This window comes from Engystomops pustulosus, chromosome 6, assembly GCF_040894005.1.
Source record: "Engystomops pustulosus chromosome 6, aEngPut4.maternal, whole genome shotgun sequence".
NCBI lineage: Eukaryota > Metazoa > Chordata > Amphibia > Anura > Leptodactylidae > Engystomops > Engystomops pustulosus.
In genome coordinates, this window is record NC_092416.1 from 9,135,334 (window position 1) to 9,154,137 (window position 18,804).

Consider the following 18,804-nt stretch of genomic DNA (forward strand, 5'->3'; position numbering starts at 1 on the left):
CCCATCACATGGGACATAATCTGGGATGAAGAAACTGACTCAGATGTGAGTGGAGACTTATCTGATATTCTCTTAAATAATAAATAATAGTCATCTACCCTTTGTCATCATCCAGATCCCCTTCTGTTTCAGGTGTGTTCAGGTTATAATTTTCAGGATCCATTCTGACAATTTACCTAAAAAAATAAAAAAAACATATGGACCAAAGTAACAGATTCTTATGTAATTATGGAACCTTGGAAATATGATCTCACTTTCTAAACCTTTCAACTCTTTATATTAAAGCTCTCTAGTAGTGTTCAGCAGACCCAAACTGCAAAATTCAGATCAGAACAGAGCTCCCCTGGACCCAATACCAAACTTCCTTAGAAGTTTACGTCTGAGTTCAGCTCAACCACCTGCCGTTAACACAGTGATTGGTGGTGGCACTATCATGCCAGCGGCACTGTATAGTGTTATTTTTGATCCTCACTCCCCAATGATGTCATGACCCTCCCCAAAATGGGGCTGTGCAGCACTAACACACGCAAGGTAGTAATGTAAATGCCACTGTTTACCTAAATGCAGCGTTTAAAAGGTTAAGACCCTCAATCGGTTACTGGTACCTGAACCCAAAACCAAACAGGGTTTTAAAATTTGGGTTCGGCCTTCGGACACTCCCTGCTGCCTGCAGGCCAAAAATTGCACACAGTCATGAGGCCTTATTCTACGGATAGGGTTTAACAATGAACATTATTACAATCCCTTCAACCATTCAGAATCTGTGGGGCTAAAATGTTTCTAGATGTATAGTAGAACCTTGGATTCCGAGGATTCCGAAAATAGAGAAAATTTGTCCTGGGATTCTGTTTCCAACAGAATAGCAGTTGCTACCACTCTAGTTACTCTCCGGCTCCTATTACTCCATATGACTGCTTGTACTCTGTAATATCTTATTTTGTTTGTATTTGTCTAGAGATGAGCGAGTATACGTGTCCGAGCTTTATGCTCGTTCAAGTATTAGCGTACTCGAAACGGCTTGTTGCACGGACAAGCATTTCCCCTGCTCAACATCGAGCATTTACTTAAGAAAACACAGTGAAGAACAGTGAAGAATACAATGAAAACACTGAACACAGGATCATTTAAGTGAAGAACACAGTGAAGAACACAATGAAGAACACATTGCAGATGTTTCAGTACATCTGCTAACTTATCAGAAGACACGTGTGCCGAACGGCGTTCTTCACAATTGTATATGAAGAACAATATGTGTGAAGAACACATTGCAGATGTGTGGAAACATCTGCAATGTGTTCTTCAGTGTTCTTTCAATGTGTTCTTTCAGTGAAAACATCTGCAATGTGTTTTTCGGTGTTCTTCTTTCAATATGTTCTGTCAGTGAAAAATGCTCGAGTCAATGGGGTTCGTTATCCGAGATGAGCACTCGAGCATCGGGAAAAGTTTGTCTTGAATAACAAGCACTGGAGCATTTTAGTGCTCGCTCATCTCTATATTTGCCCCCTATGACATGTATGAAATATGACAATGCTATATAAATAAAGATTATTATTATTTTACTTTGCACAACCCACACAACTCTACACCCCCCATCACCCGGTCTGATACTCACTGATGCCTTCACTTCTCTGTCTGCTCTTCCTCCAGTAACACAAACCCTTTCTCCTGAGCTCCTTCTTTCTGCGATTGCTTTTCCTCGTAGATTAATTTAAAAACAAATTTTAGTCCAAACATCCGCGACCAATATTAATGTAATTTACTGAGGAAGCCTTTAATGATCGAGAATGTTGCAATATTTAGTCATAAGAATCTGGAAGATTATGAAGAAGAGATGTTACATCTGTGCCGACGTCTTCTTGGGTTTGTGCTGGGAGACAGAACACTCCTCTTCTATGTGTCTCTCTTCTAAGCGCCTCTATGTCATTGGCAGCGCCGGCCTGATCTGGAGTAATCATAATTATCTTGTGTTATTTGTCTCACAGAATGTCTGGCGCGATACCCCAAGCGACTGGCAGCTGTAATCGGAGCAAAAGGGGGCGCTACAAAGTATTAAATTAAGGGGCAGAATAATAGTGTACGCCCCACTTTTCAGCTTATTATTATTTACAAAGGTTTAAAATATCCAATAAATTGTGTTCCACTTGTTGTTATTTCTTCACCAAAAAATTGCAATGTTATATCTTTATGTTTGAAGCCTGAAATGTGGTAGAAAAATTCAAGGTGGCCGAATACTTTCGCAGGGCAATGTAGATGTATTACAGGGCGTAGGAGGCTGCATATAGATGTATTAATTAGAGGTGGGGGAGGCTGATTATAGATGTATTAATTGGAGGGGGGAAGGCTGAATATAGATCTATTACTCAGGGAGGAGACTGTATACAAATGTATAACTCTAGGGCAGGAGTCTGTATATAGATGTATTATGAGAAGAAGGTTGTATATAGATCTATTACTAGGGGGAGAAGGCTGTACATAGATGTATTATTGGGGGGAGGAGGCTATATATGGATGTATTACTTGGTGGAGGAGGCTGTATATAGATGTATTATTATGGGAGAAGGCTATATTTAGATGTATTACTTGGAGAGATATATATATATATGTATTACTGGGAAAGGAGGCTGTATATAGATGTATTACTGGGGAGGAGAGTGTATACAGATGTATTACTCTAAACAAAGAGGCTGTATATTGATGTAAAACACTGTGGGATGAGGCTGTATATAGATGTATCACTGGGGGGAGGAGGCTGTTTATAGATATATTACTGGGGGGAGAATGCCACATACAGATGTATTACTGGGGGAGAAGGCTTTACATAGATGTATTACTGGGGGAGGAGGCTGTATAGAGATGTATTAATGGGGGAGTAGTATGTATATATAGATGTATTACTGGGTGGAAGAGGCTATATATATTTATATATATATACATATATATATATATATATATATATATATATATATATATATATATATATATATTACCGAGGGAGGAGGCTGTGTATATAGATGTATTACTGGGGGAGGAGGCTGTTTACAGATATATTACTGGGGAGGAGGCTATATATAGGTGTATTAATGAGGAAGAGAAGGGCTGTTTATATATGTATTACTGTGGGAGGTGGGTGTATATAAATATATTACTGGGGGAGAAGGCTATGTAGATATGTATTACTGGGGGAGGAGGCTGTATAGAGATGTATTACTGGGGTGGAGCAGGCTGTATATGGATGGATAACTGGGGGAAGGAAGCTGTATAAATTGATATAATGCTAGGGGAGGAGACTGTATATAGATGTATTGCTGGGGAGGAGGTTGTATATAGATGTATTGCTGGGGAGGAGTTTGTCTATAGATGTATTACTAGGGGAAGGAGGCTGTGTATAGATGTATTGCTAGGGGAAGGAAGCTTGTTATAGATGTATTACTGGGGGGGTGAGTCTGTATAGAGTCTGTATTATTAAGGGAGGCATTATTTATATGCATTACTGGCAAAGGAGGTGTATTACTTGGGAGGAGACTGTATATAGATGTCTTACTCAAAGCAAAGTGGCTGTATATTGATGCCACATATAGATGTATTACAAGCCCTCACAGAGCTCTCTATGTGCACGCTCTTTGTACGCTCTTTGTTAATGACCAGGCCCTTTTTTGTTTTTCTCAAAAATATTAAACTTTTAAATTTTTTATGAAAGATCTGTGTTGGGGCTTGTTTATTGTATAATAAATTGCACTTCATATAATAAATTGCACTATTTAATATTCCATACCATGTACTGGGGAGAAGGAAAACAATTCCAAATGCAGTCGAAATGGATGAAAAAACTAATTTGCGCCTTTTTCTTGTGGGCTTGGATTTTACGGCTTTCACATTGCACCCCAGGTGACATGTCTACTTTATTATTGGGTTGATACAATCACGGGGATAACAACATTTATACAGGTTTTGTAATGTTTTCAAACATTTACAAAAATTGAAACTTCCTGTACAAAAAGAAAAATTCTTAATTTTGCCGTCTTCTGGCGCTAACTTTTTCATGATTTGGTGTATGGGGCTTTGTGTGGTTTTATGACGTTTTCAATGCTAACATTTTATGGACTGTATGGCCTTTTGATGACTTTTTATAGAATTTTTTATATTTTTCAAAGTGGCAAAAAGTGGCATTTTTCGACTTTGGGCGCCATTTTCCAAAACAGGGTTACACACCGGGAAAAAACTTTATTATATTTTTAAAGGTTGGACATTTTAGGACGCAGCAATACCATAACATGTTTAGGATTTTTACTTTTTATTTACATTTATATCAGTTCTAGGGAAAGGGGGGAGACTACAATTTTTTAGGTTTTTTTGAATCTAAGGGTTTTTTTTACTCTTTTTTATTTTTCAATTTTACTATTTTTCCAAGGGCAGTGGTGGCAAAGCTATGGCATTATTTGGGCAGTATTGGAAACATTGGGGCACATTTACTTACCCGGTCCAGTTGCGATCCAGCGGCGGGTTCTCCGACGCTGATTCGGGTTCTGCCGGGATTCACTAAGGTCTGTGCGCCGATATTCACCAGGTGTCGCTGCTGCGACGAGGTCCGCCGAAGTTCACCTGCTTTTTTCTGGTGTATGTGAGTGCTTGATCTTGCGACACAAATGGCTTTTTAAATTCTGCGTTTTTTCCGAATCCTTCGGGTTGTCCGGTGGCCACGCCCCCCCGATTTCTGTCGCGTGAAAGTCGGCGCGATTGCGCCACAATCCCGGGTAATACAGCGCAAAGCGGAAATATTCGGGAAAAACCCGACGGATTCGCGGCTGCGGACCCTTAGTAAATGTGCCCCATTATGTTTGTTTGACAGAATCGGGAAAGACCGAACCAAACGTGTGTAAAGAAGTCAGTGAAAGGTGGTGGAGGAAGTGTCATGGCTTGGGTAATGTTTTCTTCAGCAGGAATAGAACCTCTAATACTACTCCATGGCAGAAAAATGCAAGTGTGCATCAGAACCTTCTTCAACACATGGCTCTATCCTTGTGTTCAATACTCAATCAGACAGTGAAACAATGAAACAGTGAAACAATGAAATAACCACAGCCCAGAGTCTTGATCTAAACCCAATAGAAAACTTCTAGAAAATCCTTGGTGTAAAAGTTATTGGCAAGAAACCTACAACAGTCACAGAACTGTGGAAGAGACTGGAAGAAGAGGGGAGCAGAATCCCAGCAGAGCCGTGTGAGAGACCAGTGATGTCCTGTGGCCGGTGCTGAGGTCCTGTGCTCTCACTACTGATTGGTGGCTGCTGGGACCTGCAGAAAAATCTTTCTCTGTGCTACAGTCATTTCTGTTCTCTATCATCATCGCATGTTATGTATAATAAAGTTTTTACGTTGATACTAATTTGTGGGACATTGGGGCACATTTACTTACCCGGTCCTGTCGTGATCCAGCGGCGGGTTCTCCGTCGAGGATTCGGATCTTCCGGCGATTTACTAAGGTAGTGCGCCCGATATCCACCAGGTGTCGCTGCTGCACTGAAGTCCGCTGGAGTTCGCCGGAGTTCATCATCCTATCCTGGGTGCAGGTAAGCGTGTGTCAAGCAACACTTTTTTTTAAAAAATACCGTGATTTTTCTGAATCCGTCAGGTTTTCCATCGCGTCCATGCCGGCGCTGATGCGCCACAATCAGATCGCGTGCGCCAAAAACCCGGGGCAATTCAGGGAAAGACGGCACAAATCGGTAATATTCAGGAAACTTGACGAAAAATAGCGATTCGAGCCCTCAGTAAATGACCCCCATTGTTCAAGTGGTAAAAGTCCATCAAATTCTCAACAATGGATAAAGAAATCAAGTGATTTTATTTTGATCTCCACCGTAGTTTAAAGATAGATGAGAGTTACAGATTACAATACAGAGGTAAGTATTAAAAAGAAGAAGAAAGAAGAAATCTGACATATAAAAATTACATTAAAAATATTTGGGATTAAGTCACATTTCTGGCCACCAGCCATCGGGAAGGCTCATTTTTAACTAATTATAGTAATTTGCATATATAAGACATAATGATGAGCAATAATCCTGAGTCCATGATGGATCGTCATCTCATCTTGGACCTCACTAGATACCTGGTGCCAGGAAGATTATATCAGACCATGTGACCACAGATTTTTTTTTCCGGTTTTTAGGTCATCTTTATTTTCATTTGTCAAACAGAAATTTTTATTATCATAATAAACATTTTACTAGTTGCATCTGTCCTACAAACACGTTTCTTTTATTTATTCACTTGTTATTACTGTAGCAATCCCCTTCCCTACATCCGGCCCAACCTTTCTAGGAAGAAGTTAAAAAAGGGGTAATAAACTAAAATTAATAATCCTAATCCATTCTCCCCAGATTGTGGTCCATATTTCTACCATCCGATGTTTAGTTCACAATATTTTCTCATATGTCTTTATTTTTAAAGAAAGATTACACTGAGATTTGGGGAGTTATCCTCTATTTGGGGTTTTACCACTTCCCCGCTCTCCGGAAATACATACTTTGACCAAGGAGTCCGAGGAGCCCACCAAAAACAAAGCTCCCTAATCTTGGGGTGCCTGGTTCAGCCTCAGATAAATGAAGTCACATCCATTGTAGAAGGTCATTCAACCCTTGTGCACTTAATCATATTTTTTTTTTGGGGGCAGATTTACTTACCCGGTCCATTCGCGATCCAGCGGCGCGTTCTCTGCGGTGGATTCGGGTCCGGCCGGGATTTATTAAGGTAGTTCCTCAGACGTCCACCAGGTGGCGCTGCGCTGAAGAGCATCGGAATGCACTGGAATACACCGAGCCGGGCTGAGTGAAGGTAAGAGCAATTTTCGCGACACATTTTTTTTTTTTTAATGCGGCGTTTTTTCCGAATCCGTCGGGTTTTCGTTCGGCCACGCCCCCCGATTTCAGTCGCGTGCATGCCAGCGCCGATGCGCCACAATCCGATCGCGTGCGCCAAAATCCCGGGGCAAATTAAGGGAAAATCAGCGCAAACCGGAAATATTCGGGTAACACGCCGGGAAAACACGAATCGGGCCCTTAGTAAATGACCCCCAATATAACAGCGGTGATGATCCTGTAGGGTCTCTGAGATCTCTGTTGTCTACTACTATTTCTAAGTTTGAAGAAAATGGTGACATAACTGGTGAAGATGATGAGGAAAGGAATCACAAACATCACAACTAACCTGATAAGCTTTCCCGGATAAGAACCAACTCCTAAATGCACAAAGAGAATGTCTAAAAGCAAAAACTTTACAGTGCAAAACAAAAGACTCAAAACCCAGATAATTCCTGCAGTGATTTTCACTCATTTACATGTTTTGTGAACTTTAGCCCAAAATGGCCACATGACCGATACCCAGCGATCAACACTCATGGCCGTCAGGAGGAGAACACTGGCGCTCATGTTTAGGCAGAACAGAATGTGTTCAGTTTTAAAATAATCCTTAATGATGATGAGAACACGGCATTTGAAGTCCACAATGCGATGTTTAGGAGAGTTGTAGCGCAGCACAGGAAGTCGGCCATGGCCAGGTTGAGGAACCACACGGCACTGATGGTCTTCTTCATCCTGAATCCGGCAATCCAGATGACTAATCCATTCCCGATAATCCCAAGAATGAAAATGATGCTTTCTAATGGTATTGACAATTTCTGTAAAATCTTAAAACTTCTGTCCAATCTTGTCTTGTAGTCTTCGTAATATAACCTTAGAAGAAATGATAGGGAAGGTAGATCCATGGAAAATTTGCACTTTCTAAACTATATTGTTTGTATTATTTGGGGTCCCATTGTGGTGCTTGGTCACCCAACAAACTCCCACATGATAGAATCAGGCACCAGGGTGCATTGTCCGTCATCCACGATTGTACTAGTCCAAAGACTAAGACATGATTCATTTGGAACACACAGAAAAAAGTGGTAAAAAACTATCTCAAACATCGCACTGAAATTTTCACAGCATTCAGCAAGACCTCAGTGGCATTTAACTTACTGCGACCGCGCTCACTGGTGCTAGCATGCTAGAGGCGCAGGTCGCTCTCCTTTTGGTTGCTCTCTAATAACGTCATCAGCAGCAACGACCCTCCCCAAAATGGCAGCATGCAACTTTTCCAGCAGCTTTTAAACAGTTGACTAGCACCAATTGGGGCTGTTAATGGTGGAGGTTTATGTTCACGTTACAGACTTTTAAAATTTGGCTTTAGCTGAACTCACCCAAATTGTAATCGGTCCAAACCAGTGGCTTAACTATCACTGTAGCAGCCAAAGCAGCTGCAATGGGGCCCGCAATGTTAATGGGCACAACCAGGACCCACGGCCTACATCTTTTGGTAAGTATATACAGTATATATGCTTGTGTTTTATGGTGTGTATTGGCTGTATCTGTGTGTGCATATGCTGTATGTGTGTATATGGCCTGTATATGATGTATGGTATGTTTATACTGTATGTGCGATGTCTATATACTGTGTTTATACTTTATGTATGTGTACATTGGATGTGTATATTCTGTATGCCTAAGTACATGATGCATATATACTATTTGGGGGTCGTTTTTCACATGCTTGTGTGCTCTGGCCTCTTGAAATATCCAGTGGGTTGCTGCACAGTGTTTATCTATGCCATGCCCCCTCTCCATACCACTCCATGACCCACTGGTGCGGCAGAGGCAAAAAACGGGGCAATAATCACGAGGGCTAGCAATAAGCAGTTATAGCAGCTGCTATGGGACCCACAGTGTCAGGGGGCCCTGGCATCTGGCCTGACACTCTTAAGGATGGAGGATGTGCACCATTATGTGCAAAATATGTAAATATTTATTTTAAAATTATTGGGACATAATTTGAACTGATAAAGAGGTAGCAAAGTTTGTATCTACAAGAGCGGCAATCACTTATAAGAGGGGTAGGAATTTGAGGGATTTACTGGTCCATAGTTTCTTGGCACCAATGATATCAGGTGGAACATGGTTGGATTGGAAACCAAATGGCTCTTTAATATTGTGGTCCTTGTTCAGTGTGTAGACCCATGAGACCATCTAAAGTTATTGGAAGCGCCCAAACTGGAAAGAAGAATATGCAATCCGAGATTTCATCAACTGCTCCTCGATTGGGGTGGTTCATGTATATGTCCTATGTGTTATTTAGGGAAAACCTTCAGAAATTTTATGACACGTATTAATGAGCATATGAACGATAGTAAAGATGAGAATGATACCCCCCTCGCCAAACATATACTGCAGAATTATCAGGGGAACTGATACAACAACAATTCTTTATTTATACAGCGCACACAGATTACGCAGCGCTGCACAAAGCTTACCAAATCAGTCCCCGTCCTCAATGGGGCTCACAATCTAAACAACCTAACAGTATGTTTTGGAGTGTGGGAGGAAACCGGAGGAAACACGGAGAGAACATACAAACTCTTTGCAGATGTTGACCTGGGTGGTATTCAAACTGCAAGGCAGAAGTGATACTCACTCCGCCACCGTGCCGCCCTATAGAAGTGTCAACTCTGTTTATGTGACACTTTGCTTTAGTTAATAATATGGAATAATGTACATCTCCTGCATTTTTTTAAGTGCTGGTTGTTAATAGGAATGCTTACCAGAGTGATGCTCCATGGCTTTTATCTTTTGAGGAAGATATCTGTTTGGAGTCATGTGGTTTTTGGAGTATACTGAGACCTTGCTTGGATATGAGTGAACCTTGTTTGTGAATCATATTAGTTGTTTACCTACAGTTGTTATGTATGTCAATATCTGTATTAAGGGTGGCGGAAGTGTCACTATTTCCCTAGTGATGGGTGTATGCATTACCTCCATTGGATGCCTGTAAGTTAAAGGGAACCTGTCACCAGGGGACCCATTTTTAGCACTCCCTCAGTCCCCACAGAGCATAGTACATACACTACCAAAATGTTTTTGTATAAAAAATAGGTTTTACAGAAAAAAAGATATGTTATATTGTACCTTTCATTAGTATCTGCTGTGTGACTAGACACTCGTCCCCTGGGAGTGGCTGGAAAGGAGCAGTTTCCCCCCACCCTTGGGAAACTGCTCCTCCATGTGTCCTTTTCAAATATATGAAAATGCCCATCACTTGGCTTCGCGACGCCCCCTGCTCCTCTACAGCCAATTCCGAGTGATGGCTGTTATTCATATATTTGAAAAGGTCACATGGAGGAGCGGTTTCCCAAGGGTGGGGGGGAACTGATCTTTTCCAGCCCCTTCCAGTGGACGAGTGCCTTGTCACACGGCAGATGCTAAGGTACAATATAACATATCTTTTTTTATGTAAAACCTATTTTTATTACAAAAAACACTTTGGCAGTGTATGTACTATGCTCTGTGGGGACTGGGGGAGTGCTAAAAATGGGTCTCCTGGTGACAGGTTCCCTTTAAGTCTGTCTGCTATTTGCAGTGAATCAAATGCCGATTCCGGAGAATAATAAATAAGAACGTATTATTTACAGTGCTTTAAAATCTGTATATAACAGGACAGGACACATAATCCACAGAACACATAATCCACAGAACATGACATGAATCATCAGCTTACATGAAAGTGCAGTACAAGAAGTCTCTGATAGTGATGAAAGTGCAGTACAGGAAGAACCTGATAGTGATGGAAGTGCAGTACAGGAAGTCTCTGATAGTGATGAAAGTGCAGTACAGGAAGAACCTGATAGTGATGGAAGTGCAGTACAGGAAGTCTCTATTACTAATGGAAGTGTAGAACAGAATGTACCTGATAGTGATGGAGGTGCAGCACAGGAAGTCTCTGATAGTGATGGAAGTGCAGCACAGGAAGTCTCTGATAGTGATGGAAGTGCAGCACAGGAAGTACCTGATAGTGATGAAAGTGCAGTACAGGAAGTCTCTGATAGTAATGGAAGTGCAGTACAGGAAGTACCTGATAGTAATGGAAGTGCAGCACAGGAAGTCTCTGATAGTGATGGAAGTGCAGTACAGGAAGAACCTGATAGTGATGGAAGTGCAGTACAGGAAGTCTCTATTAGTAATGGAAGTGTAGAACAGAATGTACCTGATAGTGATGGAGGTGCAGCACAGGAAGTCTCTGATAGTGATGGAAGTGCAGTACAGAAAGTACCTGATAGTGATGGAAGTGCAGTACAGGAAGTCTCTGATAGTGATGAAAGTGCAGTACAGGAAGAACCTGATAGTGATGGAAGTGCAGTACAGAAAGTCTCTATTAGTAATGGAAGTGTAGAACAGAATGTACCTGATAGTGATGGAGGTGCAGCACAGGAAGTCTCTGACATGTCCTTCTTTTGTGTGTTTATGTCTTCCGTGTGAAACCCTCATTGTTAAGCGGTCTGGTCGTAGCCTATAGGATTGTCCTTATAGCTCACCTTCATTTATTTTTAAGCGTTTTTTAACCAATGTCTTTTTTCCTCTTGAGGGAAACACTTTTGGCCGGTGCTGTCTACTTTAACATATAAATGTTCTCTATGTAGAACTGTGTAACACCCATAGGCCACTGCTACATGGTCTTGAGAGGGTGCCTGCTGAATGTATTTATAAGGAAGTACAGCACAACACACAGGAGTCAGTAATGAACAGGTTTAGATACAACATTGCCCGGTTTCTTATACAATCAACATAAAAGATGCAAAAAATTCGGTAGACATATTTTTATAGATGTTGCTATTTGACTGAGACAATAAATTCTTTATTAATATGAAAAAAAAAACAATTGCCAAAAAATAAAAACAATTAAAAAATGTTAAAATTTTTTAATTGTTTTTATTTTTTGGCAATTGTTGTGGTTTTTTTCATATGGCATGTATCTTTTGTGTTTTCTTTGCTGAGTAGTTTATACATGCAATGACTTAGAGGCTACTCACCTTAGGCTGTGCTGGTCCCATTCTTCAGAATTTTATATTTTTATAAATGGGTCAACGAAGGTAGTTTTGGGGAGGTTTTAGCTTCAAAATTTGTTTCTTTTGACTTCACAATTAAACACCGTACATTGCAAAAGTGATTTTTTTTTTACTTTTGAGGTAACCACAGGCCAAGATCATCAGCAATGCTGAGATGCTTATTTTTTAATTTATAGATTTGAGTATGAAATATATAGATAATGATAATTATGGCGGTAAAGGAGGAGCAGCAATGTATAAATGGTATCATAACTCATATATTATGTAGATAAAATTTCTCAATTGAAAGTGATTGTATTTATTTTTTATTAATATACCTTGATAACACATTGGGGGGGGGGGTATCAAGAATGTTGCGCAATAGAGCAGCACAGAGTTAGACTGGACAGTCTTCTGATGTGCCCTTTTGATCGATGTGGGGGACATCTGTCAAGGCTTGTGACGTAGGGTCTGACTAAGCAGTAACAGCCCCTTTTTTCATCCTTTTCTTTCTTCTCTTTTTTTTTGAATTTTAAAGCCTTTATTAAATTCATACAATTCAAAAAAGTATTGACACAAATCAGATCAGCAGAATAATTTTACAAAAACCATCATGAGCATAAATTTTTTAATGAGTTGAGAATATACCAATCCCCACCGACCACTAATTCCCGCTGACAAAAAAAAAAAACTAAAAAAAACCCAATAACAACCGCTTTAGGTGCACACTTTTTTGTCTTGTCGGACACAGAGCAGCCGCGACACACAACTGGTGCAGAAGCTTTATAATACCTGTACAAGTCCCAATTGCAAAGTCAGACAGAAAACTTTAATAAATGTGGGCAAATGTGAACAGATTTACTGAGAAGGAAAAGAAAAAATCTTTTTTTTCCTCTTTAATCAGTTTCAGAAGCATAACAGGAGAACGGCTTTTTACAAAGCTGAAAGAGGAACTAAAAAATCCTCTCCAAGTGTCAACAACTTCATTGCATGTTAATTTGACTTCCGTCTTTTGGTAAAATCAGCTACTGAGGCTCCTAACAGGCCGAAGGTTACAATGTAATATTACTTTATATTTACAAATATTGGCTATACAATGGGGTTCGGCCTAACATACTGAGGTGATGAAGGGTCTCAGTGATGAAATCTCCACAGATCACAAGAACGAGTGGTCCTATAGGGTCCCAGGTGCCTCAGTCCGACCCCACGTCGCTCCCGGAGATTAAAGGAGCAGACGGCCGTCCATGACCGTTCTTCTCCATTCACCTGTATGGAGATGGTACGATAATGGAAGGGTTAAACCTCTGTAGTGGGGGTCGGTCCAGAATCATCTCCTTCTCCACAGGGGCCATCAGGAGGTTCACTTAGAGCTTTTTCAACCCTGAAGGGGATGGATCTCAGGAAATTATGTCTAAAATCTTGAGCCATGAAAACATAAATGATTGGGTTGATACAACTGTTAAGATAAGCCAGGCTGGAGGAAACCGTATCCAATATATAAAAGCTGCCTTTACTTACTTTATACATGAATACTAGTAGGCAGTAATACGGAGCCCAACAGATGAAGAAACACAATATAACAGCGGTGATGATCCTGTAGGGTCTCTGAGATCTCTGGGGTCTCTTACTATTTCTAAGTTGGAGGAAAATGGTGACATAACTGGTGACGATGATGAGGAAAGGGATCACAAACAGAAAAACTAACCTGATCAGGTGAAGGATGAATTCTATGTTATATCTTGAATAAAAAAGGAATGTTAAGGAAAACATTATTCCGGTGCATATCAGACTTAACCCCCAGATAATTCCTGCAGTGATTCTCACTCGTTTCTGTGTCCTATGGACTTTAGCCCAAAACGGCCACATGACCGATACCCAGCGATCAATACTCATGGCCGTCAGGAGGAGGACACTGGTGCACTGGTTTAGATAGAAGAGAAGGTTGTTCAATAAACAGGAAACAAATGATGAGGGTAAACATGAATAACTGACAACCTGCTGTACAATACGTAGAGGGAGAGAAGCGCAGCACAGGAAGTCCGCGATGGCCAAGTGCAGGAACCACATGGCACTGATTGTCTTCTTCATCCTGAATCCAGCAATCCAGATGACTAATCCATTCCCGATAATCCCAAGAGCAAATATGATGCTGAATATTGTAGCTGTCACCATCTGTAAAACGTCCTTCTCTTGAATAGTTGTGTCTTCGCTGTGGTTTTCATGAGATGACCTTGGAAGACATCATAGAGTAGGCATTACATGGGTAGTCCCTTTTTTTTACACTGAATTATACACATGTAGCCGGGGGATGGTTGGATTTAAATTGTTAACAACAGGTACCCAAACCAGAAATCTATGGGTGATATAGTCAGTCACTGCTCTAGCGCAATCTCTTTCTATAAATATCTTGTATATTCTAGAACTATCCACAAGTACAAGTTGAAGGAGTTAGAACCTAGAACGTAGAGCACCTAGAGCACTTGTAACCAACAAACACTGGGTGGAGGTATTGTAATGTCCAGGGAAAATCTTCATATAGCAGCATTGAAGAAAACAGGGCTGTTTACTATATGGTGGAATAAAAGAAATGATTATTTCAATGGAGTTCTGCTTCACTGCTACTATTATACAGTGAAAGGACACTAGACATTGGTGGACATCCTGCTTTTTTCCGAGGTTAAGCAAAGGGTCATAATAAACCACTGGCTTTGCTTGTAAAAAATCCAATAAAATCAGACACACATTACACTCCACATCCCAAAAATACCTGATCTATTAAGATCTAAGTTGCTCAGATATAAATCAATGATCTCCATGACACCTAAAAATTAAAAAAAATTAAAAGGGACATGTCATTTATATGGAAAGTAATAAAGAACAGACACATACGTGGTGTACTCATCTCCATAACTAGTTGTATAAGGTAAGATCGAGTGATGATCAGCAGGATCCATTCTGGCTTATTACCTATAAGAGAAATAATAAAATAAATAATAATAATAATAATAATAATAATAATAATAATAATAATAGTAACAAATTGAAATAATAGTAATAATGAATTGCTGATATTGGGGCACATTTACTTACCCGTCCCGTTGACGCAGCAGATCTGGAGTGTCCGACAAGGATTCGGAGATTCCTCGATTCACTAAGTCCGTGCGTCCAATTTCCTGCATGTGTCGCTTCTGCGCTGAGATCCGCCGTAGTTCACCTTCTTCTTCCCGGTGCATGTAAGTGCTTGATCTTGCGACACAATTCTGTTTTTAAATTCTGCGGTTTGTCCGAATCCGTTGGGTTTCCCGACAGCCAGGCCCCCCAAATTTCTGACGCATGCAAGCCGGCGCCGATGTGACACAATCTGATCGCGTGCGCCAAAGAGCTGTGACAATTCAGGGCAAAATGGAAATCCTTAGTAAATGTGCCCCATTGTGTGATTTACGGTCACTGACATTTATAGATGGACACTGTAACATTAAGGTGAACAATGAGTGAAGATCTTTAGAAACTGCCGGTAGAAATAACAATAATAAAGAACTTCACTGATTATTCACCTCAGACAGAACAATAGGAAGGTGCAGGACACAGCGAGGAGATGCACCATCACTGCGGAAGAAACGGCTCTCGGTCTCTCTTGCCATAGTCGGGTCTGTGGGGATCACAGTACAGGATACAGAAAATGTCTTAGCTGCACATAGCTCCTCCTCCACGGGTGCAGCAGGTTTTTAGCCTCCAGGTCATCAGCCATGATGGAGTTTGAATTTGCTGGAAATACCTCTATAGTACATCTAGCAATAGGGGTAAGTGCATGTAAGTGTATGTTAGGGATAGGGTGTGTATGATAAGTATTAGTGTTTATATATGTATTGTTTGTGTCTGCAATATTAGTGTATGTTTATTTGTATGTGTGTATTCTGTATTAATGTGCGCATATGTGTGTATGTGTACCGCATTGCTGTGTGCCTGTGTATATGTGTGTATTGTGCATTAATGTGCGCATATATGTGTGTATGTGTGCCGCATTACTGTGTGCCTGTGTATATGTGTGTATTGTGTATTAATGTGCACATATGTGTGTACGTGTACCACATTACTGTGTGCCTGTGTATATGTGTGTATTGTGTATTAATGTGCGCATATGTGTGTATGTGTGCCGCATTGCTGTGTGCCTGTGTATATGTGTGTATTGTGTATTAATGTGCGCATATGTGTGTATGTGTACCGCATTACTGTGTGCCTGTGTATATGTGTGTATTGTGTATTAATGTGCGCATATGTGTGTATGTGTGCCGCATTACTGTGTGCCTGTGTATATGTGTGTATTGTGTATTAATGTGCGCATATGTGTGTATGTGTGCCGCATTGCTGTGTGCCTGTGTATATGTGTGTATTGTGTATTAATGTGCGCATATGTGTGTATGTGTACCGCATTACTGTGTGCCTGTGTATATGTGTGTATTGTGTATTAATGTGCGCATATGTGTGTACGTGTGCCGCATTACTGTGTGCCTGTGTATTTGTGTGTATGTCAATGTTATTTTAGTGTTAAAAAGACGTCCAGATCCTTTTTGAAACTCTTTCCATCATAATTTTTTTATGGACCATTCAAATATTTGTAAAAATTAATCATGTCCCCACCTTAGTGGTCTCTTTTCAAGACTGTTTGGGGAAGGCTCACGGACTGAGACCTCTCCATAGCTGGTGAGCGTTTGCTGCATATTGCGGTAACCCGCGCAAATGGTGCTAGCTCCGATTAAAAGGCTGGCAACATGTGGGCATCACCATGTTGGCTTGGATCGTAGCTCCCTGTGACAACATCGGGGAGCAGGGATCTGTTACTATAACAGCTTCGGGTCATACAAAGACCCAAGGCTGTCTCTAATTAACTCATTTGTTACCATATGTGATTTGCACATTGTAATAGATGATGTGTAAAATCCACATACAGCCATACTTTGAAATGGCAATATATGGTTGGCTCAATCAGACAATTTAGGGTCAATGTACCCTAGGGCGACTGAAAAATAGTTTAAAAAAAATAAATAAATTAAAGGGAACCCGTCACCACTATTTTCACAAATACAGCTAGTGACAGGTTCCTATAGAGCTCTAATAACTATTTGACACCCTGCTTGTAGCTAAAAATTATGCCCCTGAGATTCCCATATATTCAACTTTATAGTTTTATCTGGTAACTAAGCATGGCTACATGTAGTCCAGGTGGGCGTGGCCTCCTCGGGCTGAATCCAGCAGCTCCTCCCCATCCCTATCTCTGTATGCTGCTATAATGTCATGTGACCAGGGTGACATCATCGCAGGTCCTATAGCTTTTGTAGCATTAGGAGCTGTACACTAAGCATATATGTCATGAAATCACAGCATATTTTATCACATGAAATCACAGCAGCCTGCATGGAGAGGAGTAGAAGTCCATGGAGGCTGCTGTGATGGTTTTATGTGGTCAGATATGTACATGGGGTATAGTTTTCATATTAAGTAGCTCAAGGACCTTTGATGATGTCACCCTGGTCACATGACATTAGGCCACGCCCCCGTGGACTAGCTCCAAAGCTGCATAGATACCAGGCAAGATTATAACTCTGATTTTATGGGGATCTGAGGGGAACCATTTTTAGCTAAAAGCAGGGTGTCAGATAGTTATTAGAGCTCTATAGGAACCTGCCACTACCTGTATTTGTGAAAATAGTGGTGACGGGTTCCCTTTAAAAAAACATAAATTCTAATCACCCTCCTTTCCCTAGAACTGATATAAATAAACATTGAAAATCATAAACATGTTAGGTATGGCCGGTCCCAAAATTACCAATCTATCAAAGTGTAATAACGGAAAATAGCACTCAAAGTCGAAAATGCCACTTTTTTGCTATTTTGCAAAATATAAAAAAAATCTATAAAATGTGATCAAAAGGCAGTACAGTGCTCAAAATGATATAATTGAAAACGTAATCAAAAGTCATAAAAAATGACCTCACCCACAGCGCCGGACACTGAAGTACGAAAATGTTATTAGTGCCAGAACATGGCAAAAAAAAGAATTTTTTTTGTACAGGTTTCATTTTTGTAAATGTGTGAAAACATTATAAAACTGGTATTTATTTCTTATCCCCATGATCGTACCGACCCAAATAATAAAATAGACGTGTAATTTGGGGTGCACAGTGAAAGCCGTAAAATCCAAGCTAACAAAAAAGTGGTGTAAATGCATTTTTTTCGGCAATTTCCAAAATCTTAATGGTGTTTCAAAATTCATAAAACATATCTTTTAATAATGAGTTCCTAAATCATTATTAAAAGTTATGTTTTATTAATTTTGAAGCACCATTTGCATTTCGCTCTTGCATCTAGGAGTTGCTGATGGGGCTGGGGGTCTACTCCACCCTCCCCTCCTTTTTGGATTTTTTTCACCAATTTCACTGTATTTGGAATTTTTTTCCCGCTTCTCAGTACATGGCATGGAATATTAAATACCATCACTATGAAGAACAATTTGTTATGGAGAAAACAAGCCCTCACATACCTCTGTACAAGGAAAAAAAAATGTTATGGATTTTTAAGGTGGGGAGTTAAAAATTAAAACTCTAAAACATAAAAGGGCCTGTTCATTAAGAGGTTAATTCCCCCCCCCCCCCTCCATATCCCTTATCATTTTTGTGGCTCTACGTTGAACTCTCTCCAGCTCCAGGGTCTCCTTTTTATGGACCGGTGCCCAGAACTGGACGGCATATTCCAGGTGAGGCCGAAACAATGCCTTGTACAGTGGTAATATTACATCCCTATCCCGAGAGTCCAGACCTCTCATACATGACAAGATCTTACTGGCTTTAGAGGCAGCTGATTGACATTGAGCTGTTATTTAATCTGTTATCTAGTAGTCAC

At 40.4% G+C, this 18,804-nt stretch overlaps 1 protein-coding gene across 1 annotated transcript; it reads right to left on the reverse strand.

Moving 5' to 3' along the window:
• Positions 1–12,585: 12,585 nt before the first annotated feature.
• Positions 12,586–14,875, reverse strand: LOC140065351 (formyl peptide receptor 2-like). The gene is made up of 2 exons (XM_072112942.1): positions 14,797–14,875; positions 12,586–14,137 (listed from the first exon to the last, which is right to left on the reverse strand). Exons 1-2 carry the CDS (start codon positions 14,859–14,861, stop codon positions 13,204–13,206), a joined length of 999 nt encoding a protein of 332 aa, XP_071969043.1. The 5' UTR covers positions 14,862–14,875; the 3' UTR covers positions 12,586–13,203.
• Between the last annotated feature and the right edge of the window lie 3,929 nt (positions 14,876–18,804).